Source organism: Phaeoacremonium minimum (assembly GCF_000392275.1).
Source record: "Phaeoacremonium minimum UCRPA7 unplaced genomic scaffold PA7_03_scaffold_457, whole genome shotgun sequence".
Classification (NCBI taxonomy): domain Eukaryota; kingdom Fungi; phylum Ascomycota; class Sordariomycetes; order Togniniales; family Togniniaceae; genus Phaeoacremonium; species Phaeoacremonium minimum.
The window spans coordinates 84,436-110,009 of NW_006921359.1; the positions used below are offsets into that span (position 1 = coordinate 84,436).

Here is a 25,574-nt window from a genome sequence, read left to right on the forward strand (position 1 = left end):
CGCATTCTTAAGGACGAGGGCTGGAAGCTTCTTCCTAACAGGCTATTGCACACCGGTGAAAAAACAGCCCATCCATGTCCGCGAACGAATTCTTCAAAAATGGGGAAATGGATGGATGACTTCCCTCAAAACTCTCGCAAAGTCAATCGTCTTACTTGCTCAGAATGCTTGGGTTTCTACCGATCCGTTGTTCGTGGAGCTGTCCGGTTACGCCGACTTTCCGAAAGACTATTCCCCAGGACCAAATTTCGAGTACAATTTCATGCAATTTGATGGCAGCTCAGACCCCGAAGACTTGGATACTGATGTTGTCATTGTTGGCTCTGGCTGTGGAGGTGCTGTCTGCGCCCAAGTTTTGGCTGAGGCTGGGCACCGCGTCATTGTGGTAGACAAGGGCTACTATTTCCCTCCAAGTCAGCTACCCATGACGTTGAGTACTGGACCATATCATCTATATGAGAACAATGGTATTGTTCAAACCGACAACAACTCTGCAATTGTCGTTGCGGGTAGCTGTTGGGGCGGCGGCGGAACGGTCAACTGGAGTGTTGCGTTGCAAACGCAAGACTACGTTCGAGAGGAATGGGCTAAGGAAGGTCTATCATTTTTCACAAGTCCCGACTTTCAAAAATCTCTGGACCGAGTATGCCAATTCATGGGTGTGAGCACAGATTACATTCACCATACGCCCAGTGCCCAGGCTCTGCTGGATGGAGCCACAAGTTTAGGCTGGCAGGCTTCGGACATCCCACAAAATACAGGAAACTCAGAGCATCATTGTGGCCATTGCCATTATGGGTGTGGCTCAAACGTGAAGCAAGGGCCTGCGACAAGCTGGCTACCAGACGCAGCTCGCAATGGAGCAAAGTTCATTGAAGGCTTTCAAGTTGATAAAGTCCTCTTTAACCACACCACAGGCGGTCATGCTACTGCTACTGGCATTGTGGGGACCTGGACGTCTAGAGATTCTGAAGGGGGAGTCAGTGGTAATATGGAAGCCCGAAAGAAAAAGAAGATTGTGATCAAAGCCAAAAAGGTGATCATCTCGTCTGGATCGCTTAATACTCCTCTTATCCTGCTTAGGAGTGGACTGAAGGTTGGCCACCTTTAACTCTCAGGGCGCTATGGTAACACCACTAACGAATCGGCGACGTAAATAGAATCCGAATATTGGGAAGAACCTACATATTCACCCTTGCAATTTCGTAGCTGCATATTTCAAGGAAGAAGCCAGATGCTGGGAAGGTGAGAAGCTCATGCTTTGGTTTTATGATGGCATCACACTGACTTGGATAGGTGGTATCATTACAAGTCTGTGCTCATCATTCGAGAACTTAGACGGCAAAGGACATGGCGTCAAGCTCGAGACAACATGCGGTCTAGTAGGTTTTAGAGCTGCAAAAGAAACTCCTCAGCGTATACTAACAAACATGCAGCCCACCGTCAGTGTCGCTCTTCAACCATGGCAAGACGGACTTACTACCAAACTCAACGCCGTGAAGTTCCGACATATGAGCATAAACATTACTCTGACTCGAGATCGTGACACTGGGCGGGTCTACCCGGATCCTGTCTCTGGAAAACCAAGAATCGACTACTCTCCGTCTACATTCGATGCTGCCAATGCTCTGCAGGGTGTGGTGGCGCTTTCAAAAATCCTCTACGTCGCTGGGGCTACAGAGCTTCATCCCAGCCTTCCAGGAGTGAAGCCTTTCATCAAGGAGAATTCATCACCCAAAATGAGTCAGAAAGACGGCGAAATCAATGACCCGGCGTTCACGGAATGGTTAAAGCATGTGCAGAGTGTAGGCAACACACCACCTGTACCGAATTTCGCTTCCGCTCATCAAATGGGATCGTGCCGCATGAGCAGCAACAAGAACACTGGCGTGGTCAATCCCAAAGGCCAGGTTTGGGATACAGATAACTTGTTCATCGCAGATGCGAGTGTCTTTCCGAATGCATCAGGTGTAAACCCAATGGTAACTAATATGGCTATTGCGGACTGGATTGCTCAGGCAGTTTCCAGTGAACTAGGGACATCATAGTTTTATGAACAGTTTATCAGCTCATGGATAGGTAGTAATGATAATCATTATCATATGATGAAGCTTTAGGATTCAGAAAGCATCTTTCATCAGTGGAATCCACAAGTTCCAGTACACTCAGGGCCATTAATCAATAAATAGATCGAAACGTCATTAGGTATCATGGAAGCAAGCTAAAACAAACAATCGGCTGCAAAGCCTTCTCCTAAAGTCTGATCTATGATTTTGTGGAGCATAATCCACGTTGGAAGATACGAAACTCACCGCAAAGATTGAACATTGAGTCAAGCCCTTGTTCAAGAGCAACCTATTCAGAGAGTCGATGACTTACACCAAATCATTGATATCCCAAGGCTCGGCTGAGCGAGGTGGGAAGAAAAGAGCCTCGTTACCTGGCAGATAGTAAGGAATCGGGTATGAGTTCTTGATGTCGAAGCAAGCTTTCAGATTCTGGAACTCTCGCTCATCTCTAGCACATTTGTCTTTGAACCACGAAGCCTGTGCTGAACACCCAATCTCCTCTAATAGATCCCAAATTGAATACTCGGATTCATTTTGCAGCAAGTTAACGATGGTGTTTTGGTATCGCTGCGCGTTTGGACCGGTCGCCTGCTGATTAGCGTACATCACGAGGCGAGTACACACTGCGGTCCAGTGCTTCAGTAAAGCTTCATCAAAGCTTGCCTCCATCGGTCGGAACTCAACGGTACCTATCCTGCTCAACTGCGAGAAGTCAAAGATCAACTTCCCATGTGTCATAGGACTCTTGAGAAAACCGGCTAGCTGGTGCCAATTCTTCGCGTTCCAAATTAACGACATTTTTGGAACTACGTCCGAATAACCGGATTCAGATGCAGCAGATTCAAAGACCTTACCCAGCCACATAGCGTACTCTTGACTATGGTTTTGGGAAAGAGCAGGCATCTTATGAAGTATTGTGTTGAGGTATGGGCTTCTTCTCAGAGAAGAACTCCAGCCCTCTTTGATGTCCCACCGCAGAGGATGACACAAAGACATGATTCGATCCTCTGCAAGCCAGAGCAACGTCGCCAGCTTCTTCAAAGTGACGAGCTTCTCGCGCAGGTATAGCCCCGGCTTGTCAAGGCTCTCATTTCCTTGCGTTTCTGAACTCATCAACCCGACATGAATGTGTAGAGCGCAACTATTATTGGTACGAACACGACAGGACTGACGAATCAGACGCACAACATCCCCAATAGATGATGGCCATTGGAACTTGTCGCTGATGGGAATGGAAAACACCGGCGTTGTCAGCTCGACATTGTTCCACTCGAAATACTGATCCGGACCCAGTCCGGACACTTCTACTGCCGTGGACTCCTCTTTCACAAACCATGTCTCGTAACCATGATTAGGGCGCGTTTCGATTGACATCATGGCTTTCTGTGGAGCCACTGTGTTGATCAGTTCTACAAGATGTTTGTAGACTTTCGAATATCCCGGCTCGGAGTATGGGTCATTGCTGTCATCAACTCGGGCCACAAATCGTGGCTGGCCAGCTGCGCCGGAAGCGGCAACCTCAGAAGCTTCATCAGGGTCTATTTGCCCATCCTGGAGAACTGGAGTGACAAATTCAAGCTCAAGGCCAAAAGTAATGTTTTCCATTTTCCGCTGACTGTAGCAAAAATTGAACAATGCTCTCCAAAAGTGAATGCTTGGAAACTGTCTCTGAATGAGCACAGGCTGATGGGTATCCAAGACATATTTGGCTTTATATACTGTACAAGAAGCATTGGCTTCCTCTACGTGCATTATGACTCCCGGCTACATACGTGTATCGCGGTGCCATTGTGCGCAATATCTAGAGATGAAGTCTCTTCCGAGTCGTGGACAACTACACCCAAATCACAATGACACCAGTAATATTATAACATTCGAAATTGAGACTCAATTATCAGTGAAACTGTGGAATATGATGAAATTCTCGCCGTGGCAACCGCAGGTATTGTAATCTTACTGCGGTGTGTCTGTGGACAGCGGCTTTGAGTCACGACTTGAAAACCACGGACTAATGATGATTTGACTCTTTGTGAGCGTACTTAAACTCTTTAGACGTCGATATCGTGGCGAAGATGGCATAATTGTTGAAGCAACTCCATATAGAGTCTGGGACTGAGATGACTCGGAGCCTTCTAAATGACGAATGTATTACTGTCATCTTCGTTGAGTATGCCTCAGCGCTGCAAGTAATCTTGGGCCAAGGCCTATCATAGAATAGACCATGGCATTTCAGGAAGTATTGACTTCTTAATGTCATTTTGAGTACTCTAATATTGTTCTATTGCCTGTTGCTGTATGTAGCAGCCCCAAGGTATGTTGGCTAGAGTAAGAATGTCTGCCATACCGATGACTTTACGCCTGTCTTGCCTCCTTTTGAGTTTAATTCCTCATGCTTAATCCCACCAAGTTCGTTTGTCTCTTCATTATGTGCAAACTTTTGCAGAGTTTGACTGTTTGCTTACTGCAGAGTTGCTGAGCTAAATCATAGGTTGTGAACAAGCAGCATTACTGCATCACAAACAGCAGAACCTGTAAGCATGTCAACATCATCAGGTAAATTGGCACACATTGTCTCATGAAAGGTCTCGCACATGATCAATCTTTGTCTTCTGCACTTCCTGACAATGGGCAGGCCCGTGTGAGTCCCCAAATACATCATTCCCTCCCTTCTTGTCTTTTTCTAACCTCTTCTGTCAAAATTTGCCAGGCTTCAAGTCCTAGGCACCACAGACACTCCTTGTAGCAACCAACTAGGCTTGCCAACCTATGGTATCAGCTCGACAGCTGCCTGGATATTTCGACTGGATACTTCCGCCTTCACTGTACAATTCTAAAAGACACAGAATCACTGCTGCATCTCCTTCACATATGGCAGACTGTAGCCTGTGGCTCAGTACCTGATTGGCCACAGTCAAAAGTCTCACCCCTGAAGACCAGCCATCTTGTTCCCCTTTTGCATTTTTATGCATCACACTCCTCTGGCTTATTTTGTCTTGGGTTAGCACTGATACCTTGTCGAGACAGTCATTTGCTTGTCATGTGGCAACAGCAGCAGCCTTGTGGGGGCTACCTGGTCTTCACATCATAACCCTAGGCTCCGCTCTTCAGACGACTCGTGGTCCCTGTGGTAAGTATCAAACTTTTCTACAACTGTTTTTTCTTCCACAATTTATTTTACCCCTTCTCCATCCCACAACCGTTCTTCTACCTGCTTATGCCTCGAGATAGACTTTCGGCAGTTCCCTGCTCGCTATCCCTCCCGCACCCAGTCACTGGAGAGGTCAGCGGCGTTCTCCAGCCGTCAACAAGCAACTTCTTTTCTTTTTTTCTCACACAGCACTCTGCTGTCCAAAACAGTAGACTACCATATCTACCGTTTTCGTTCAGGGAGCAAGACGCGGGTACGTGTTTGTCGGTCGACAGCCACAACAACCGTCCATGACTGCTCCAAACCAAAACTAACTGGCAACAAGGCTCGGTTGTTACACAACCGCCGCGACGACTTGAAACTCGTCAGGTGCAGCGGAAGTCGGGTTTGTAACCCTTTCTTCCGCTGTCCTTTTTTTCTGAGCAGGTCTTGGTAACTTGCATCAGGGCCAAGTAAGGTAAGCAAGCCAGTTGATCCCACGGCTGGTTGACTTTTCCCGCGCCATTTCAAAGGTTCCTGGACTGACTATTGAATTCGTTGAACAGTGAACCCGCGTTCCGCCAACACAACGCCTATGTCATATTGACGACATCCCAAGGCTCAAGGTCGAGGCGACGTGGGCGACAAGGCCCAGCCTATTGAAGTTAGCAGGTATATAACTTGAGGATAACCCGGGGCCAGACCAGGACTGGAGAGTTTTTGTACGTGTTTTGCCTGCATGGTCAAGTGTGGCCTTCATCTCGTTCCTTCCGTTTTCGTCTCGAATGGACATAACAACGCCTACGTCATTCCTTGTACTGCCTCCGGTCTCATCTTACCTACCTTCTCAGGGCACTTGCACTTGCACCCACCCGACCCTCACTTTCCTTGTCAATTGGTCAGCGACACGTCACCTTTCCATACCCAGCTACCTGCGAGGTAACAGTTAGTTGATAACTCGACTGCCTAGGTACTTGGTGTGTTGACCAACCTGTCTATCTAGGTTAGGTACCTCCCTAGAGGTTGACTACCAAAGTAGTTATCTTCGAGGTTAGTGCCGTCCTTGGTGTAAGCTGGAGGTAGAAGGCACATCACCCCCATTCCAAAAGCATCTCTGGCAGGGTTGATGCTCTTTCCTTCAGCCTGTTCAAGTCAATTGGCGATGTCCTCTGCAACTTGACGGTTTCCCTCCCAACCAACGTTTCCGCCAAGCTGCCTCTTCCCTTGCCACCCCTCCCATCCCCTCCCCCCTTACTATTCCTCCCTCAGCTCCGAGTGGAATAAGTTTCCCTCTCCTCTACCATCCCACTCCTGACTTCGAAGTTGTTGACCTCACCTTCCCACACTTTCACTTCCACCATAATCGACCTACACATCACCAACCTCCGTAGGTACTAGCGAACCCAGTCCCATTTGTTCATCACTTCAACGCCTGCATCCGTATCAGCACCACCGAGTCTTCCTCTCGCTGACAGTGTAACCAGAAAATCAGCAGAAACTCACCTCCCAGTGACCCGTTCTCGAGGCATGGATCGCCGCGGTACCACTGCTAGGGTACCGGCAACGGTAAAAGTTTTCCCTATTCAGGGTTCCGTCGCTGCCAAAGCTGACACATATTGGATTCAGGCTACCCAGCCGAGCGAAGCCGCGGTCAACATGATCCACAGTCATGTTGACTATCAGCCATCTGGAGATGGTTGGAAGGGTAACCCTGACCTTCCAACGTCAGGGGAGTTGCTGCGTGAGCAGCGTTACATACGGGATCTCCCCGTGAACCCTGTGGACCGCCCTTGGTCCTCGAAAGACGCCTACCTGAATGCCCAGTACGATATCCTCCGGTGTGAGGGCATCGAGGGCTTGCGGTACTCCGTATCCTGTTTCAGACAGCAGCCGAACATGAGGGATGATCAAAACACTTGTGTTTACGTTTCGGTAAGTCCCGATCCAGATCCAGTATCTTCTCCCCTCTCTCTCTGACCTTTACCGCAGACACACGTTCGTGGCTACCTGATGACCCGCCTCGGTCCTTTGTGTCGTATCGCATTCTCCACTTCCCGTGCTGGAAAGAAGATCAGGTGGCAACAGTCGAAGCGGCTCACGCCAGGGACACTCGTTGCCATCTCGACCGTAGAGGACGGATTTCAGAAGATTTGCAAGGTGGCCGTAGTCGCGCAACGACCATACGCCGGTGGATTAGATCAGAATCCTCCCGAGATCGATATCTCCTGGGCTGATATTGATGACGCGGTTGTAGACCCATCCCAGGGTTTGATCATGATCGAATCTCGCAATGGATACTTCGAAGCAGTTCGACACGCCTTGGTCGGTCTCCAACATGCAGCAACTACCTCATCTCCCTTGGACAAGTACATTGTATCTTGCGATAGGTCTGATCAGTCTGTTGAGAGCCCGTCGGCTACCTGGAACCTGTCCTCTATTGTTCACCATCTCCCTCAGGACACTGGAGATGAGTCTTCGACCGACCCCTTTTTACTTACGAGTCTCAAGGCCTCCGTTGCGGAGCATGATATTCGTGCTGGAATGCCAGACATGAAAGACTGTACGACACTCGACGCATCACAGCTCGCAGCGCTTCATCGTATAGTCACCAAGGAATTGGCCATCGTCCAAGGTCCTCCAGGTACAGGCAAAACCTTCACTTCAGTATCAGCCATACGAGTCATGCTCGATAACCGGCAGCGTCAAGATCCGCCTATCGTCGTGTCAGCTCAGACAAATCATGCACTGGACCAGTTACTCCTTCTCTGTCAGGATGCTGGAGCGAAGATCTTACGTGTAGGAGGGCGAACGGATAACGAACGCATGAAAAAGCGAACAGTGTACTCCCTGCGGCAAAGGTGCAAGAACATGGTGGACGGTGGATTCAGAACTCTCGAACGGGAACGAAACGCCAATATCAACTCATTGTTGGAAATCGCAGGTGGCCTGTTTGGTGGAGACATACTGCAACCTGAACAGCTCAGAGACGCGGGTCTCATCACCAATGCACAGTACGAGTCGCTCACCGACCAACTTGAATGGGAAGATGCAACTGAGTCACCTGTATCCTTGTGGTTATGTGACCAGCAAATTCTTGCATCTCAACAGGAAGAAATTGCATTCAATGAGGAAGAGGTCAATGAAGAAGTTGCTGCGGAATGCGAGTTCGATCTCGACCTTGACAATCTCGCTGCCGGTGAAGACGAGGATGACCGTATCCGAGGCACTTTCGTTTCGTTTACTCAGAAGTGGACGGGCCGAGTGCCGAGCATAGGACAATGGCGGCAAAAATGCAAGGAGATTTTGAAGTCCGAGGACGATCTCTGGAAAGTCATGAAAGGCCTCCGTGGTGGTGTGTACCTCCTGATGCTCTCCGAATTCCGAGCTCTTCAGGCTGGCCGAATCCGTACACTACTCAAAGAAGCTTCGTTACGCGCAAAAGAGATGAAATCCAACAAATGGGCCAGGGATCTGACCATCATTCATCAGCAATCAATCTCCATTGTCGGATGCACCACCACCGGTTTGACCAAGTATCGTGGCTTTCTCGCAGCCATGGAACCTCGAACCGTCCTCATTGAGGAAGCTGCCGAGACTCGCGAGGCGAATGTGACTTCGGCACTGTATCCATCCGTACAGCAGCTTATCTTGGTGGGAGATCATCAGCAGTTGACGCCACACTGCGATATTCAACAGCTTGGAGAAGATCCCTATAATCTCAATGTCTCTGTCTTCGAGAGACTCGTCAACATGGGCGTGCCGTATCAGATGCTGAATAGACAGCGTCGCATGGCTCCGGAACTACGGTACATTGTTGGAAAGTTTTATCCATCGCTATTGGATCATGCTCTTGTTACAGATCCTCGCCAGCGTCCGCTTATTCCAGGTATGGGAGAGCGACGCTCTTGGTTCTTCACGCACAACTGGCCGGAGGAAGCAGACTCTGATGGCTCCAAATCAAATGAGTCCGAAGCAGAAATGATCGTCAAGTTCGTCACATACCTCGTAAACAATGGTGTGAAGATTGAGCAGATCACTGTCCTGACCTACTACAACGGTCAAAGAAAGATGCTCATCAGAAAGTATCGCCAACATGGTCTTGTCAGTGATGCTGCTTTCAACATCTTCACTGTGGACTCTTATCAGGGTGAGGAAAATGACATTGTGATTCTCTCTCTAGTCCGTAGTCCGCAGACGAACAAGCCGTTTGCCATCGGCTTTCTGAAAAGCTGGAATCGTGCAACGGTTGCTATCAGTCGTGCTCGTAGAGGATTCTACATGTTCGGAAACAAAGACAACCTGCTGAATACACCGTGTCCAGAGTCATTTGAGCTCTGGGCAAGTATTTGGAACGGGTTTGCAGAGCAGGAGCGTGTGAACATGGCTAAAGGGCTGCCGCTCGTTTGCCGAAACCACAGCAATGAGGTGTGGTGCACTGAGCCGGACGACTTCACAAGGTACGCCGGAGGCTGCAACGTTGACTGCAAGGGCCAGCTTACATGCGGTCACGCCTGCCAACTGAAGTGTCACCCAATGGACCACAAGAATTTGCCGTGTGTCATGCCATGCGCTCTCACCTTGAACTGCGGCCATAAATGCGGACGTCGGTGCTCTGAGATCTGTTCTTGCGATTGTCCGAACTTTCGAAGGCAGGTTTGGACGGGAGACCGAGGCAATACGTCTTTAGCTTTGTCGGGCAACACATCGAGCACCGCACACCCTTCCCAACAAGGCTCGACTGGGTTCAGCAACCAGCATCGGGGAAGTCTCACAGTCGCCCGAGACGGCGGAACGCAGCAAAATGCTCATCAACATCAGAACGCACTTCGTGGAGATTCTAGCCACTCTCAGATTTGGCAGAACTTCACTCGTAACGTCGTACAGCATGACGAGAATGCCTACCAGAGTCAGCTTGCAGCAAGAGAATCGGCGACCGCTCATAACGCTGTAGGCTTTAGTAGCGAGATCAATCATCACCCCATTCGGGAGCAGTGGCGTCAGACCACGATGAGGAACGGCCGGCGCGGTTCAGCAATTCAAGAGCAACCTCGCAATCGCCGACAACCACAACCTATGGACTTGATCTACACCGAAGCCTCTCCTCGCCCTGAACCCAACAAACAGCAAGCCAACAGTGGCACGCCAGGTTTCCCGGTCAATACTGTGTCCGAAGCGCATTTGGGCTATGGTTTTGAGGCAGAAGTCGTCGGTGTTGTCTCTCGAGGAGTTTCCGGTGCTCGATCTTCATCATCCAGAAGCGCCATGCCTGTTAAAAAGAACGACTCCAGCCAGGACGAGTGGCTCATTGAGCTTTAAGCATTCGCTTGGTGGCCCAGCTTAGGTACAAATCGAATTTCGGAACTCGGTAATTCGGACGAAATATGCGTCAATCGAGAAGGTCATTGATTCTGGGCTCGGGGCATTCTCGCTAGGACGTTGCATGATGACCCCGAGATCCACCAGACTGGCCCATTCTTTTCGCGTTGCTTTGATTCAGTAGCACAAAGTCTCCGAGGCAACGAGGAGGATCTGGGTGGTAATTTATAGGTTCTCGAATCGATGTGGAATTGCCAGTCTTGGGGGCCACGTCGAGGCAATAGCCGATGAATCTACGACTGTATTTTTTTTGTACCAAGTACGCTTCTCAAGCTCTTGAGAGTGCTCACCATGCAGTAGATAAGCAAATAGAGAATTTCCTACCTCTGGAATCATCGCGATTGTGTCAAATCTGTCTACTGGTCTAGATTAAACGACTTGCCGCAGTGGATTACATGAGAGGTCACCGCGTTTGAGAAACGTGCCTTGGTATCATTATCTCCAATTTTCCAATACAACTAAACAGTGCCTCGCCATTCCTTTTTGAAATACCGCACATCTTGTGCTGCGCTTTGCCCCGTCCAAACGATCCGTCTCTCCAAGAACACCGTATGGCAATCATAGTAATAGTAGTGACATCAGAAGCAATGGGCTTCTCTCAAGGTGCATACTAATTTTGGTTCGCGTTGATCTCATATCCTATCAACACCTCTGTGCTCGAGCCCTCCCAGCCTCTTGTGCCTGCCGCGGAAATCATGAAGCGGCTTGTCGGGTCGACGTAGAGGTGGCTAATGACGCCTGCTCTCGGCGGGCCGGGGATGATGAGGAACGGGACCGTCGAGTGCTTGAAGGCGGCCGTGTCGCGCAGGTCGTACAGTCGCAGGATGTCGTGGCTCGCGCACACGAGGTGGCGGCCGTTGACCATGGATCGCACGGCGCTGACGGCGCCGCTGCCGGCGGGGAACTTGAGCACGCGCTCGGGCTCCCAGCCGCTGCGGGCCTTGTGGATGTTGAACTCTTCGACGGTGCCGTTGCGGCGGCCGGCGTAGATCCAGTTGCCGTCTGGCGACCAGCAGGCACCCATGCACCAGGGCGGTACACCTGGACGGTTGCCGATGCGCGCGACGGGATTGGGGACGCGTCGATCCCAGATGCGGATGGTGCCGTGTATTGAGGCGGAGAAGAAAGTAGATTCCGAGGACTGAGTGGGATCGTGTTGGCTTGAGGCCGGTTGGGAGGTGAAGACTAGGGATGGCGACGGGGGAGCAGCCTGTGATTCCGAAGGTTCGGGCTGTGAAGCGGATAGTATTGGCTGAACTGCTGGAGCCGTAGGATCAGATTCAGTTCCGGCCGCAGAGGCGCCCTGAGAAGACGCGCCATTGACCATAGTTGCATCACCATTGATGGCATTGGCCACCTCGCCGCCAACGCCATGGTCTTGCTGTGCAGCTGTTGTATCTGGGGGTGGTTGTACCGCCGGGGCTGGTTGCGAGTCGAGATCAAAAGCAGGGGCAGACATGTCGACATCGGTCATGGTCACGTCTCCGGCACTGCCCATGTCGTGAGAATCGCCTTGGAGAGCCAGCATAGCCTCTGAAAATTCATTGTCATCGTCACCGCCAAATGCGTTACCCCCGACTGTATCGTCGCCAAAAAGGGAACCTCCTGGGCTTCCAAAGAGTGACTCATGCTCAGAACCAGCTTGTGCGTCACCAACAGGCTCTCCATTGACGGCGGGTTGGACAGCGCCGTGGGCGTCCCCATTCAATCCATCTGTGAAAACGCCGTTCGGCAACGGTCTCGCATTATTGCTCCCGATGGTTTCTGACTTGACAGGCTCCTCGCTCGCCTCTGCGGGTATTGGCGCCCCGCTCAATGGACGCAGCTCGATACATGATATCTGTCCGCCATTGTCGTCAAATGTTCGTTTGACCTGGCCATTGTTCAGATCCCAGTCGAATATATTCTTGTCCCAGCTCCCGCTCAGCACGCTCTTCTCATCCGGCGCTAGCGACAAGACACTGACGGCGCTTGAGTGTTTCTGTAGACATGTGATCCTCTTTCCCTCGTCATGGCGCACGCTTTGTAGATTGATGCCGCCGCTCTCCAGGCCGGAAAGCAGCCACAGAGCCTGGCTGTGGACGGCAAGGCTGTAGACGGGGCTCAGATTGTGTTCCTCGAGACCGCGAGCATTGGGCGGGGAGGGCTCCTCGTTCTCCCAATAACTCATAAGGATGCCAGCCTTGACGACGCTGTCCACAAAGGGATGCCGCTGGGCTACGGTCAGCAGCTGCTTGCCATTGATGGTGCCCACGCCGTCGTACTTTCGTATGTAGCCGTCGCTACCGCCGGTCATCCAGTAGCGCATGTCCGGGGTGATGGCAATGGCGTTGATGGAGGTAGCTTGGGGTGCGGCCATGGTGGGCACGATGTCGTACAGCTTGGCCGTCAGGGCCTCTGGGCGGACGGTCGGGCGCCAGGGCGGCGTCACCAGAGGCACGCTTGGGTCTCGGGCGCCGGGCGTGGCGGAGGAGCGCTTGATGGTGGGATTGGCAGGATCGTCAACGACGGTGGTTGTATCTTCTCGGTCTGCATCGGCGTCTTCTTGATCGCCTTCACCCTCGCCCTCGCCCTCACCCTCCCGCTCAGCGTCAGGCCCGGGCTCCGGTTCAGGCTCTTCCTCTTCGTCTTCATTGTCGTTGTCATCCTCCTCTGCGTCACCGTCGCCTTCTTCAGCATCCTCCATTGGCTCATCCTGTTCCTGTTCCTGCTCCTGCTCTGGTTCGGGTTCTGGCTCCGGTTCCTGCTCGTCCCAGCTGGCATTGGAGTCTCGATCTTCGTCGTCCATGGCTCTGAATTCCTACCAACCGGGCCGATGCGCCCAGTGCGCGGGGAGTCGTTCGGTCAATCGCGTCGCCTTGGAACCACGTATACGTAGTGTAGAAGAGGGAGGTCGTGACTAGGCGGCACGATCCTGAGACTTGATCGCGGCAGTGCAGAGTGATTTGAAGGCGTGGCGCGCGTGAATGTGTATATATGATATGCGAATGTGGGATGGATTTCGGTGCTGCGAAAAGGTACCGTCCGCCGCCCTGGATTGGAGTCGGTCGGTCGCAACGCCGGCCGCTAGTTCGCCTGCCGGCAGGCAAGTGCGCATGCACCGCGCTGTAAGTGGGATGGTAGTGCAGTTCTGCTTTACCTCCAGAAAGAGCAGATCACGACAGCATATATTACACATTACACATCGGAAAACTTGGGATAGATACTCATTGAGGGTATGGTATGCTGAGGTAGTCATCACTCAGGTCAGGAAAGGTAAGGTTACCGGTAGGACAGAGGTGGCCCCCTCACCTACGTTGCAATCTAAGAACAGTCAATTTGACATGTTTAACTTCAGTTGACCGAAACAAGTGAACACAAGAAGACTCGGTTATATAATGAGCAGGATCATGCCCCAAAGGTATGTCGCTTTGTTTCAGGGTAATCCGATATCCCATTTACTAGTCTAAGATATCTAACGATAAAAATGGGCAAGTGCCTACCTACCTGCGTCTCCCCACCTACATCTATCATCTCGTTGAACTCCATGTAGAAAAGGGCCGCTTGGCAAACTGAAGCCAGTATGTGACGGATTGATTATCTGCGAGATCCCAGCCATGTCATAATGCAGAGCGCACAGTGCCCAGGAAATCATCAGCGACCGACCGCTCTTTCGTGTTGCCGTATCAGCCATCCACCCACCCATCCATACCCGTCAAACGAGACGAAAAGTAGAAAGAAGTGAGCCATCGCCGTCGTATATCGTCATTCAGCCTCATACCTACTGTCCGTTCTCAGTTGTAGCCTCCGGCGCTGTTCAGCGCGTCCTGGAATCCCCTCATGACACCGCGCATCTTGGTCATCTCGGCATCGGAGCCCTGGCCGACCTTGGTCTCGATGCCACTGACTGCTGTCTCCAGTTTACTGAGCGCCTCCCACAGCTGCGGCACCGTCTCACTGGTCAACACCTGGACGTCGTTCTCTGCCTGAACGACCTTGGTGTCTGTCTCTCCAGCACGGTTCGTGTGCGCACAAAGCTCCTGTCGAAGCTGCCCTACCTGCGTGTGCAGATTGTCAACGTGCCTAGTGACGTTGCGCACGGCTGGCACGAGGTTCTCGAGAATACTGCGTATCGAGTCCACGTCGCCGCCACCCGGCATGTTGCCGTCAGCCGTGGCCGTGCTGGTTCGGGGAAAGTGAGCCGCAGGGGGTGGCGGGTTGGGAATGGTATGGAACGGCGCGGACATTGTTGTCATGGGGTGGTTAACAAACAGAGACGGCGACGAACTCACCGGGTAGGCTTGGTGAGGTGCGGGAGGCATTGGTCCATTGTTGGCCATGAAGCTGTGCACAGGGTTGGGTAGAAAGGGAAATGGATGCTCCGCGGGGACGAAGGAGGGAGTTGCAAAGTTGCGATTGATATTCCCACCCGCCGCCCTTTGACTCAACTCGTCCATTGGGTTGGGTGGCGCAGGCATGGCTACCCCGTGATTCAGGGGCCGCACTGGTATCGGTGCAGTCATGGCGGCCATGGGGCTTGCAGATGGCAGACTACCCATTCCCATTCCCATGCCCATTTCCAGAGCCGGATTCTGACCCGGATCTGTAGAGGGCGGCACATGATTGTAAGGGCTTGGCTCAGGGTTGTTGTTATTGCTTGATGAACCCTCCGCGGGCTCAGAGTCCTGAAATGACGGCAGGTAGTTATTCTCTCTCAGGAACTTGGTCATGGAAGCAGTCGCCTCTCCGGGCGCCCTTCGAGGTTTTTCCCTCACTATGCCCGCGTCATAGTCTTCCATCTTAGATCGTGAGTCCAAGCGTCTGGCACGGCTAAACCAGCTGGTGTCAGTCCCAGTATCGTATTTTGCTTATCTGTCTGAGGGAAACAAAAGGCAGGACGGATGAACAGACAAATCGAGGAAAGAGCTCGTCAACAAGGGAGCCGGGAAGTCACGTACCGCTTCTCCATGGTCGATGCCATGGCTTCTGTCAACATCTGCTCCTGCATTGGCTTTGTGGCTTTTTTGTACTCGTCCTTCTTCTGCACGGCCTTTCGCGCATCGATCAAAGCCTTGTAGTCAGCCATCTTTGCATGGTCCAGGACCTTTGCTCCGCCTTGCAACTTGTCTTTCCGGCGTCTGGCTCTTATCGTGCTGGGGTTCGAGGAGTAATCCTCCGGCCCCTTGAGTTGAGGAGTCATTGTGTTAGGGTTGGGTGTAAGTCGATTCGCGTTTATTCTCAAAGGGGAGGTTGATTACCTCTATGTTGATATAGGGCTCCTCCCCAGTCCAGAGGCTGAGACGGCAGGCACGTACAGAGGGTATAAGAAATTGGGAGAAAGAGGGTAGGTAAAGGGGGAAATAGGTATGATTCCGGGTAGAACCGCCTCTCAATCGTGATGGTGAGGCGTTGTAGAGCTATATGTGAATATTACCGGTGTAGAAGAGTGTAGGAAGGAGTGAGTGTGGTAATTGTGGTGTACGGGGCGAGTAGATGCAAATAAACGATAGGGTTTAGCAAGTGTACCAGGTAGTGCGATAGAAATGTTGAGGATGGTTGCAATACCTCTTAATTTCGTATTGTTGATGTGTAGTAAAGGAATGGTCTACTGGTCAAAGGCTTCCGAGGTAGGCAGGCAGTATGTAGTCTTTGTAGGAGACAAATATACCTGAGTATGAAGAGATGCAGCCTCGAACAATTCGGTCGACGTCAGACACACAAAAATATGGGCCAGTTGAAAGCACAACGAGGCCCCTAGACTTTGGATAGAAGAGGGCGACCTTCTTCGACAGTGGTTTACCAGCCCAAGGCGTGATTGACACAAAAAGACGACTACGTTGCAGCAGAACTACTTGACCAAGCACTTCGTATGGTGGAGAGGCAGTTGGTTGGATCCGTAACAGTGATCAGGATGGCATAACTCCCTGTCGTTGTATTCCACATGAGTCATCATGAAAAGGTGCATTCAATACCCGGGTCCCTGGCTGTTGACTCGAGAAAATGAGCCTCGGCGTTGTGGTTTTAGTACATGCACTATGGCAAAAGTACGACATCCATGGAGCATGGGCTCAGTAAATATTACTTTTCAAGGTCTGTATTATTATCATTGGGTATAATCCTCTCTTCGGTGGAGGAAGGGGGGAGAAGCATAAGGTGCAAGCTTTAATGTAGTTGTACAACGATGAAATCCAAGGTGAGCATCAGGGAATCCACATGCAAGCGCACTCCCCAATCCAACACAGAAGAACATCCCTTGAGCGCCGAGCTGGAAAAAAAAGATCCATCGTCTGGCAAGCCTCTTCGTCCTGACAAGTTGAGATGATGGGTGGCAGGTATCGAATTAAAAAACACCATACCAGAGCAGTCAAAACGGACCGAGTTCAATCCGCTTGCGGAAGATGACTTGGTTCTGTGTACGCGAGACCTCTTTGCTCCAGCCGACGAAGAAATTTCTGCTTCGCAACAGAACCCGGGCTCAGATTTAGTTGTAGAGAAGGCATAGACGGTTTCTTGGTCGAGTTATGCCCGTCCATGAAAGCTGGTCCTGCAAATCTACACAGAGGCTTCTGACCCAGGGTTTTGATCCGCAGTTTGCTCCTCTTTGACGAACAGGTAGTAGTTCGAGATTCGCAGTCATCATGATTAATACAGTCGGGTTCTTCATACACCGGAGACAAGACGTTTCTCCACTTCGAGTTCACATCAGCTTCTTCCTCAACAGAGAGCCTCTTGAGATTCGTAGACAGCTCGCGCAAAGGAGCATCATTAATGTCCTGTGCGGAGGAGCCACTGATATCGAGCGACATGGCACTCTAGGCCGTCTGCTCGCTGGGAGCAACAGGTGCGCCGCCACGCCAGAGGCCGTAATATCCCTCGCAATTCTTCCACAATTTGATGGTACCATCCTCGGAGCTGGTGGCGTAGAGTTTGCCGTCCGGTGCGAAAGCAATCGACCAAATGGGTCCATGGTGACCCTTGTTGATATCTAGTAGAAATCAGTTAGACCTACAGCAATATCGCTTTGGGGGACAAGATAGAACGAGTGACGACGAACCTAGCTCGCTTCCATCTTCCCAGTCGTAGACCCGAGCCCATGTACCGGGCTCTTCGCCGACAACAAACTTCTTGCCCTTCATATCCAAGCCCACACTGGCAATGCTGTGAGATAGAGATATACGCTTGATCTCCACATCGGCCTTGGGGCCACCCCAAAAGTAGACCGTCTTACCAGCTGCAACGCAAAGGACGGGCTCGCCGCCACCAATGTCGGAGGGCGAGGTGTAACCAGGGGCCAAGGAAACAAGTTCACAAGACTTGATCTCCCCATCAAGTACCTCGGAGCGAACGCAGCTGCGAGTGGGGAGGTCAAACCACCGGAGGGTGTTGTCAGCTGCCGTGATGATGCTGCTGTAGTCCTTTGCCCACACGATAAACTTGATTGGCTTGTCGTGCGAGCCAGCGCCAATTTCGAAGGCCTGACTGGTCGGGATTGTGACGGCCTTGACAATCGGAGATGAGGCGCCGTTGCCGTTGGTCGTGGGCGAGACAATCTCGGGCTTGACTTCTTGTAGATCAAAAATGCGCAGCTTCTTTTCGAAGCCGCCAGTGGCGACCATGGTCGAGTTGTCGTAGGGATAAGCAACAGCACGGACAATGTGATCGTGCTGCAGGACATAGTGGAGCTCGCCGGTGTGTGTGTCCCAGATTCTTGCGGTGAAGTCGGCGGAGGCGGTGACGGCGGTTCCGGCATCAGGGCTCAGCCGGGCCTGCCAGACGGCACCTTTATGGCCGATGAAGGTACCGATCCAGTCGCCGGTCTGGCCATCGCGCAGCATGGGGTTTCCGTCTGTAGAAAGCGGCCATGTCAGTCAACCACCCGCCTTGTCCTGTAGGAGGCCAGTGCTTACCCTTGCAGGCTGAGATCATGTAGTAGACATCGTCTTTCTCGAGGGGAGAGAAGCAGACGTGCGGGACAGGTCGGGAATGACCATGGCAGGTGAGGGGAACGTATTGTCGAAGAGGAGCTTCACTAGCCATGATAGTGACTTGAAGCAGTGTCGGAAACGGATATGAAGGAGTCGACAGGTAGGCAATGAAGGGCGGCAGGCTTTAGATGGATTGTGCGACGAGACGAAAGAGGTAGCGGATCAATCGAGGGTACCTGTGCTCGATGCGCCAGGACACGACACGCTTTTGTTGCTTTGGGGTTGGCAAGTGAGTCCCTGGGAGAAGAGGGCAGAGTCACAGGACAGGGAGTTTATGTCGGTTCGGAGTAGCCGTCAAGGCGATGAGGAAATCCCAGTGAGGCGGAGCGGACAGACAGAGAGAAAAACAAAAACTAGGGTAATGTAGACCAAGGAGCACACTGTCGTAGGTTCGTCGTAACGTCGTGAGAAGGAAAGACGCAAGTAAGCAGGAGTAGAGGTGGCTGTTTTGTCGTTGCGATCAGGGAAAATGCGTGTCCACAAGACTGACGCAAGCAGGCAGAGCGGGGGAGGAGCAGGAGCAGGAGCGGAAGAAAAGAAGAAGAATTAGAAAATGTGGCCCGCCTCCAAACAAGAAGTGAGAGAATGTGTGTGTGAGAGAGGAGAGAGGTAAGGCGAGGAGGAGGACAAGGCCGAACAAGGCTGAGCAGCACTTGGAGGTTGAAGGGTGAGTCGAGCTTTTCTCGATATCCAATACATGTCTCTGAGGTTTGAGGTGCCTGTTCCCGCCCTACCTAAAGCTCCAGGTTCCACACTTGGGCCCCTTGAAATCGAGTGGGTAAGGCTAATCCTAGGTACCCAGGTATCTGGATAGAACGGCCCGGCGAGGGGCTGACAGGCCAAGGGCAGCTGCAAGAATCGCCAAATGGGCTGGCAACCCCGCCGCTGCGATTTCAAAAGGGAAAGCACCACCGGGGTACCTTGATGGGGGCGTGTAGTACGTACCTAGGTACCTACACTACTGGGCTAACCTGGAATAGGTATTACCTCATCATACCTGCCACGGGGAAGACAGCAATAGAGCTTCATGGAAGGAACGACTGAAGCTCTCACCCCGCGCCTACTATTTACCTAAACAACCCCAAATTTCGACGATAGCTTCTTTCCGTATCTAGACTGGGTGCCTTACATTAGACTGCAGCGTCCCTCTCCCTTTGGTTATTTTCATCCATTTTGTTAATCGTTTGTTTGACCTGGAAGCTTTCTCACCGTATTGCCCCTCCACTCGATCAACAACCCCGTTACCCGACCCTTACCAATCCTATTTCCATACCTAGGTAGGCATCTTCCTCGCAACCAAACCACCGACCCGACAGACAAGTGCAAGCCGCGCTTGATCGCAGACCTTGATCGCAGACGATGCCCGACTTCAAGCTCTCTGCCCAACTGTCGGGCCACGACTCTGATGTAAGTTCTCTGGCATTGCAATGGAGGTCACATCCTGCAAATCAAGAATGCGACTGACCCTCTGTCCTCGCCGATTCGCAGGTCCGGGCTGTTGCCTTTCCTTCCCCCGACGCCGTCATCTCCGCTTCTCGAGACAATACTGTTCGCGTCTGGCGCAAGACCACTCCGAAGCCCCCAGCCTTTGAGCCGTCTATAACCACCCAAGGCCAGGAGTTCATCAACTCACTCGCCTTCCTTGGCCCCTCCTCTGAATACCCGGACGGTCTAATCATATCTGGCGGTAAGGACACCATTATCGAGGTCAAGAAAGCCACCGCCACCCCCTCGGACAATGCTGAGCGCCTTCTCATCGGCCACGGCCACAATGTCTGCGCCCTCGATGTTTCTCCCAAAGGCACCTATATCGTCTCCGGAGGTTGGGACAGCCAGGCAATTGTCTGGCGTGTTGGCAAGTGGGAGCCAGAGATACGGCTAGAGGATCACAGCGCCAGCGTGTGGGGAGTCCTCGCCTACGACGAGAACACGGTGATCACAGGCTGTGCGGACGAGAAGATCCGCATCTTCGACCTCCAGTCCGGCTCAGGTGGCCAGGTATATCCCCGGTCAACAATCTACACCCCTGATGTCGTCCGAGCGATTTGCAAGGTGCCCCAAAGCCACAGCAGTGGTGCAGACATCGCTAGCGCCCACAATGACGGGGTCATACGGTTGTGGAAGCTCAACGGCCAGGCTGTGGGCGAGCTGCACGGCCACGAGAGCTTCGTCTACAGCCTTGCTGCCCTGCCGTCGGGCGAGCTTGTCAGTTCCGGCGAGGACCGCACAGTGCGCATATGGCGAGATCAGGAATGCATTCAAACCATCACACACCCTGCCATCTCTGTGTGGAGCGTTGCAGTGTCTCAGCAGTCTGGAGACATCGTTTCTGGCGCGAGCGATGGTGTCATTCGGGTCTTCACTCGAAGCGAGGAGAGGCTGGCAGATGAGGAAGCAATCAGGCTGTTTGAAGAAGCGGTGAAGTCCTCGTCAATACCCCAGCAGCAAGTCGGAGGCATCAACAAGGAAAAGCTTCCCGGGCCTGAGTTTCTTCAGACACGATCAGGGACCAAGGAGGGCCAGGTTCAAATGATCAAGGAGGACAACGGCGCCGTCACAGCTCATCAGTGGTCAATGAGTATGCAAGCCTTTATTACCATTAATATTGAGTTCCGTGAAAATACTAACCTTGCATGACAGGTCAACAGCAATGGATCAATGTTGGTACTGTTGTCGATGCAGTAGGAAGCAGTGGCAAGAAGGTAGAATACAATGGCCAGTCTTACGATTACGTTTTCGATGTAGATATCGAGGATGGCAAGCCTCCATTGAAGCTCCCCTACAACCTTTCCGAGAACCCCTACGACCGCGCTACGAAATTCCTAGGCGACAACGAACTGCCTCTCTCGTACCTGGACAACGTTGCAAACTTCATAATCGAAAATACCAAAGGTGCTACACTGGGACAAAGTGCAGGACCGACCACTGATGAATTCGGAACCGGGCGGTACCAACCTGGAGCAAATTCGGCTTCTGAATCACAACAACCGCAAAGGAGAGTGTTGCCCCAGGAAAATTATCTTCTTTTGGCGCAAGCTAAATTTGATCGTGAGTTCTGGTTCTGATTTATACTGTATACAGACTTTTCTAACCCGGTGAAGCGGTCTTTCGAAAAATCAATTCCATCAATGCCACAATGTTATCCGCCGGCCGGAAAGACTACGCCCTTAACCCGACAGAAGAAGCAACCCTGAAGCAACTCACTGCCTCGCTGACGGCCGCTGCCTCCAGCGTACCGACGACCATTTCTGCGACGGCTTCTTCCTCTAACACGTTAACCGTTTCAGAGGAGGGCCTAGCTTTGGTGCTGAAGCTTGTGACCCAATGGCCTGACCTTGATCGACTACCAGGCTTAGACTTGCTGCGGTGTATAAGCACATCGCCAGCCATTGTTCGTTTTCAAAACGCCCGATATGGGTCTGTTATCGAAGTCGTTCTCAATGCGGCTTTCAATGTGCAAAATGGAAAAATCAACGAGAATTGCGTTATGATGGCCTTCCGCGCACTTGCCAATCTTTTCGCTACCGAGCCCGGCCGGGCGCTGGCTGTACAGAAGGCATCTGATGTGGTGGGCTATATGGAAGGCGTCGTCGGCATCGACGACAGCATCATCAAAGGGCCAATCGGACATACCAACCGAAATGTGTTGATTGCGCTCACAACCACGATTATCAATTATGCTGTCCTCGCGCATGCATCACAGAAGAGAGGCATCCAAGGGCCATCGGTTGACGCAGTAGTTGTTGGACTCATGGGAAATGTCCTCGGCAAGATACTTCAAGAACAAACGGACTCAGAGGTAATCTATCGCGCTCTTGCTGCACTAGGGACTGTTGCAGCCATCGGAGGAGAGTACAAGAGTGCGGTGACTTCCTTCGGGGCCGAGGCGTGGGTAAAGACAGCGACAGGGAAGGCAAGCGAGGACAGAGTAAAAGACATCGCCAAAGAGTGCCTGGCGCTACTTCGGTGAGCTCGCCAAGCAAGTGATGGAGCTCCTGATAGCTATCTACTCGGCCTCGAGATTATATCACGCCGGGCACCTTGGTAATCAGGCGCAACACGTTTGCGCTCGAATTATGCCATTCACCTTCCCCCGAGCTCCTGATCGAATGTTGGTATCAATATGTGTAACTAGAGGAGAGGCGATAAGGGGCGGGCCGGATCACAGCCCTTATCGAGTTAACCAACGACATAGAGCGGAATGACCGAAAATGTCCATCTACCTCAAGCCCATAAGGCCGGATCCGAGGTAGATACGTATAAACTTAAAGATCAGTACCACAATCATAAATACTAGGATGTAAGACAATGTACAAGCGCTAGGAATTTGGATCCCTTCCACAGTAATGCATATAGCAAAGTTCCGAAGCAAATTGCCAGTGCTCGTCTTAGCAGCAACACATGCATAAATAAGAATCGAGCTTCACTGCAAATCCAGATCTTTTACCAACTAATTGATCTATCGGACAAGAGAAACCAGGGCCTTATACACTTGAACAGTCACCTCGAGGGGTTTGGCTGTTCAATCGGCTTTCAAGAGTAAATACACAGCTTTCCCCGGTATGCCTCGTCCCAGCCGGGGATTCGTGAAGTAGGCAGAGCCACCGAGTCCATCCGAGGTGTCTATTTGACTGACACACGCCTATTTCCAACGATTCCAAATCGGTGACCAACTTCCGACAGGAGAAAATAGCGTTGATTAAAAGAGATACGCTCTGCTGATTTAGAGAGGACTCCAAAGGTAGGACCACCAACGCCGATTTAATGCCAAATATACAGGAGCAGCTGGTCGTCGCCCACCAGCTGTCGTCGAGCTTGAATCTTGGCGGTGATTCGGGCTCGACCAGTCATGGACAAACATCTCGCACGATGTTGTCGAACAATTATCGTCATTTTCGAGTGTTTTCTCGTGTGTCAAGATGAATTGCCTCACAGCAACACCCACAGGCTTCCGAGGAACACCGGCAGCCAAGTGGCGTACAGCCAGGATGAGCCAGAGTTGTACCTGCGGAAGAACATGGTCGACTCGGCTCCGCTCGTCACGTTGCCGTCCTGGCCCGACTCCTTCGTGGTGATTGTGTAGAGGTCGGCGAAGCCAATATCGGTGCTGTTGAAGCAGTTGGTCTCGTTGATTTCCATCAGACGCGGGTCGTTATCGTCCACAAAGGTGATATCAACACACTACACGAATAGTTAGTCAAGATGCTCGGCGCCAGATTTTCTTTCATGCGAGAATGGTCATCAACTTACCGAGTACAAGGCTGCGCCGTGCACTGCCAATTCGACAACTTGAATCGTTGCATTGTCGCCAATGTTGACGTTGGCCCCGGCCGGCAGCGGGACTTGCGGCAGACACACGGTACCGGGGTAAGGATTCTTCGAGGGACCGAGGATCTGGAACGGCGACACCATCGAGTTCGACATGTTCTTGGGACCGCCATCCGGACCATCAGTGCCAAAGCCCAGGTTCACGTAAATGAATGCTGTCATGTGTCCTTGAAACCAGCCAGGCTGGAAGGCAACGCTGCCGCCGCTCACGGGCCAGTATGTGCGGTTGGTCGTGGTGTGCATGCCGCCGCCTATAGCGCATATGAGTTAGTCAAGGCTTGGAGCTGGAGAGCCGTATCAAGAGCAGGTATTGCAAGGAAGTTGCAGGCGTGGGAAGGGAGATGGAGGGGACAATCACTTACATGGATACATCCATTGCATTCCGTAGGGGAACGAATCGTTTGTGATGAGATTGTCTCCTCTCCAGCCTGGGATGGTCATGACTGTGTGCGCAGAGACCAGCGTCGCCAGGCTGGCGAGCGTCACGAGTACTGATGAGAGCATCTTGGAGTTGTACGTGAAAGTGTGGCCGAGTTCTGGTGATCTATCGGTGGTGGTCACAAGCCTCGTTCGCCTAACCTTCGTCTACAGCACGAACTCCTCCGCTATCTTCGGTGATACAACGAACAATCGTCTTTGGGCTTCTATGGTGTCTGAATCTGACAGCCAAGAGCTTGCTCACTCCTAAAAACCCCGCCTTTGGAATTGCTGGCTTTCTCCAAAAGGGCGGTGGCCGTTCTTTATCTCGACGATACGGTGTAAGTCGGACGCGGGGGCTGAGGAGCGTGTACAAAGGCACTGCCTTTGCGAGCTGGGACTTGATATAATAGCCTTTACTGAAAAGCAACGGGAGAATCTGCAAGATCGAAGAAAAGGAACAAAGAAAAGAAGAAGTAATCGAGGCGGCTACCTTGGGCTGGGCGGCTCGAGGTAATATTATCCCAACGGTGCTTGGTGGCCGCCATACATAGATACATACCTGCACCTCTCTGCAGCTCTGCTCACCTCAGTCGCATACATGTGCCTTTTTTCGAGGCGCCCCCTCACTCTGCTGGCCCATGTCGGTTACCCTGGCTGGCTGCTAGTGCCTGTATGTGCGTGCGTGCGTGTGCTCTGGCTCTTTGTGCGCGCGGAGCGATGCAGGCCAGCCAGCCCAGCGCGGACTGGAATTGGGGGATGGCATGTTCACTTTTGGCTCTTGTCACCTCCCAGCCGCCCATCCCATTCGATATTGTCGAGGCCAGCGAACCACTGGGAGGCCCTGGGGCTGCCGGGGTCAACAGGTCCAGCGGTGGGTTTCTGCCACCCCCCCGGTCGTCAGCGAATGGCGGACGAGGGCAATCTATCTGGGCGGCTTTTCTCGCAGGAGATGGGCCAGTCACAGCGGCCGGACGGGGTGCAAGTCGTGCATGCCGACCGTCCCGGCCCCTGTCGCCGAGATGGTTGCTGGCCAATGGGCTGTCTGCTCACGCATGGCAATGGCAATCTATGGCCAGGAGGAGGAAGAGGGGAAGACATGCCTATGAGCATGGGCAAAGTCAATGGCAGGGCGAGTCGCTCAGCCAAAATCACACTACCCTTTGTTGAAAGCAATGCTCTGATATACCACTACGAACTGCTGACATCGGGTCCACCACCGGCCGCACGATGCAGCCCAATGAGCAAGGCCGGCCGACGTGACGGCCTTTGTTCTCGAGTCTGAATCATGTC

General features: G+C 52.2%; 6 protein-coding genes across 6 annotated transcripts; 2 read left to right on the plus strand and 4 right to left on the minus strand.

The window, feature by feature from the left end:
* Positions 1 to 6,852: 6,852 nt before the first annotated feature.
* On the plus strand, positions 6,853 to 10,512 carry UCRPA7_6266 (putative atp binding protein; the record flags this gene model as incomplete). The annotated part of the gene is made up of 3 exons (XM_007918805.1): positions 6,853 to 7,128; positions 7,186 to 9,653; positions 10,155 to 10,512. 3 exons carry the CDS (start codon positions 6,853 to 6,855, stop codon positions 10,510 to 10,512), a joined length of 3,102 nt encoding a protein of 1,033 aa, XP_007916996.1.
* Positions 10,513 to 11,182: 670 nt separating this feature from the next.
* UCRPA7_6267 (putative transcription factor spt8 protein) lies at positions 11,183 to 13,360 on the minus strand (the record flags this gene model as incomplete). Its single annotated transcript, XM_007918806.1, has 1 exon — positions 11,183 to 13,360. The coding sequence occupies one exon, from the start codon at positions 13,358 to 13,360 to the stop codon at positions 11,183 to 11,185; it is 2,178 nt and encodes a 725-aa protein (XP_007916997.1).
* Positions 13,361 to 14,345: 985 nt separating this feature from the next.
* UCRPA7_6268 (hypothetical protein) lies at positions 14,346 to 15,751 on the minus strand (the record flags this gene model as incomplete). The annotated part of the gene is made up of 2 exons (XM_007918807.1): positions 14,346 to 14,895; positions 15,510 to 15,751. The coding sequence occupies 2 exons, from the start codon at positions 15,749 to 15,751 to the stop codon at positions 14,346 to 14,348; spliced, it is 792 nt and encodes a 263-aa protein (XP_007916998.1).
* A 1,612-nt stretch (positions 15,752 to 17,363) lies between these two features.
* UCRPA7_6269 (putative wd domain-containing protein) lies at positions 17,364 to 18,588 on the minus strand (the record flags this gene model as incomplete). The annotated part of the gene is made up of 3 exons (XM_007918808.1): positions 17,364 to 17,536; positions 17,606 to 18,397; positions 18,459 to 18,588. The coding sequence occupies 3 exons, from the start codon at positions 18,586 to 18,588 to the stop codon at positions 17,364 to 17,366; spliced, it is 1,095 nt and encodes a 364-aa protein (XP_007916999.1).
* A 1,307-nt stretch (positions 18,589 to 19,895) lies between these two features.
* Positions 19,896 to 22,506, plus strand: UCRPA7_6270 (putative ubiquitin homeostasis protein lub1 protein; the record flags this gene model as incomplete). The annotated part of the gene is made up of 4 exons (XM_007918809.1): positions 19,896 to 19,943; positions 20,025 to 21,114; positions 21,177 to 21,584; positions 21,638 to 22,506. 4 exons carry the CDS (start codon positions 19,896 to 19,898, stop codon positions 22,504 to 22,506), a joined length of 2,415 nt encoding a protein of 804 aa, XP_007917000.1.
* Positions 22,507 to 23,465: 959 nt separating this feature from the next.
* On the minus strand, positions 23,466 to 24,368 carry UCRPA7_6271 (putative gpi anchored protein; the record flags this gene model as incomplete). The annotated part of the gene is made up of 3 exons (XM_007918810.1): positions 23,466 to 23,717; positions 23,787 to 24,115; positions 24,227 to 24,368. The coding sequence occupies 3 exons, from the start codon at positions 24,366 to 24,368 to the stop codon at positions 23,466 to 23,468; spliced, it is 723 nt and encodes a 240-aa protein (XP_007917001.1).
* Between the last annotated feature and the right edge of the window lie 1,206 nt (positions 24,369 to 25,574).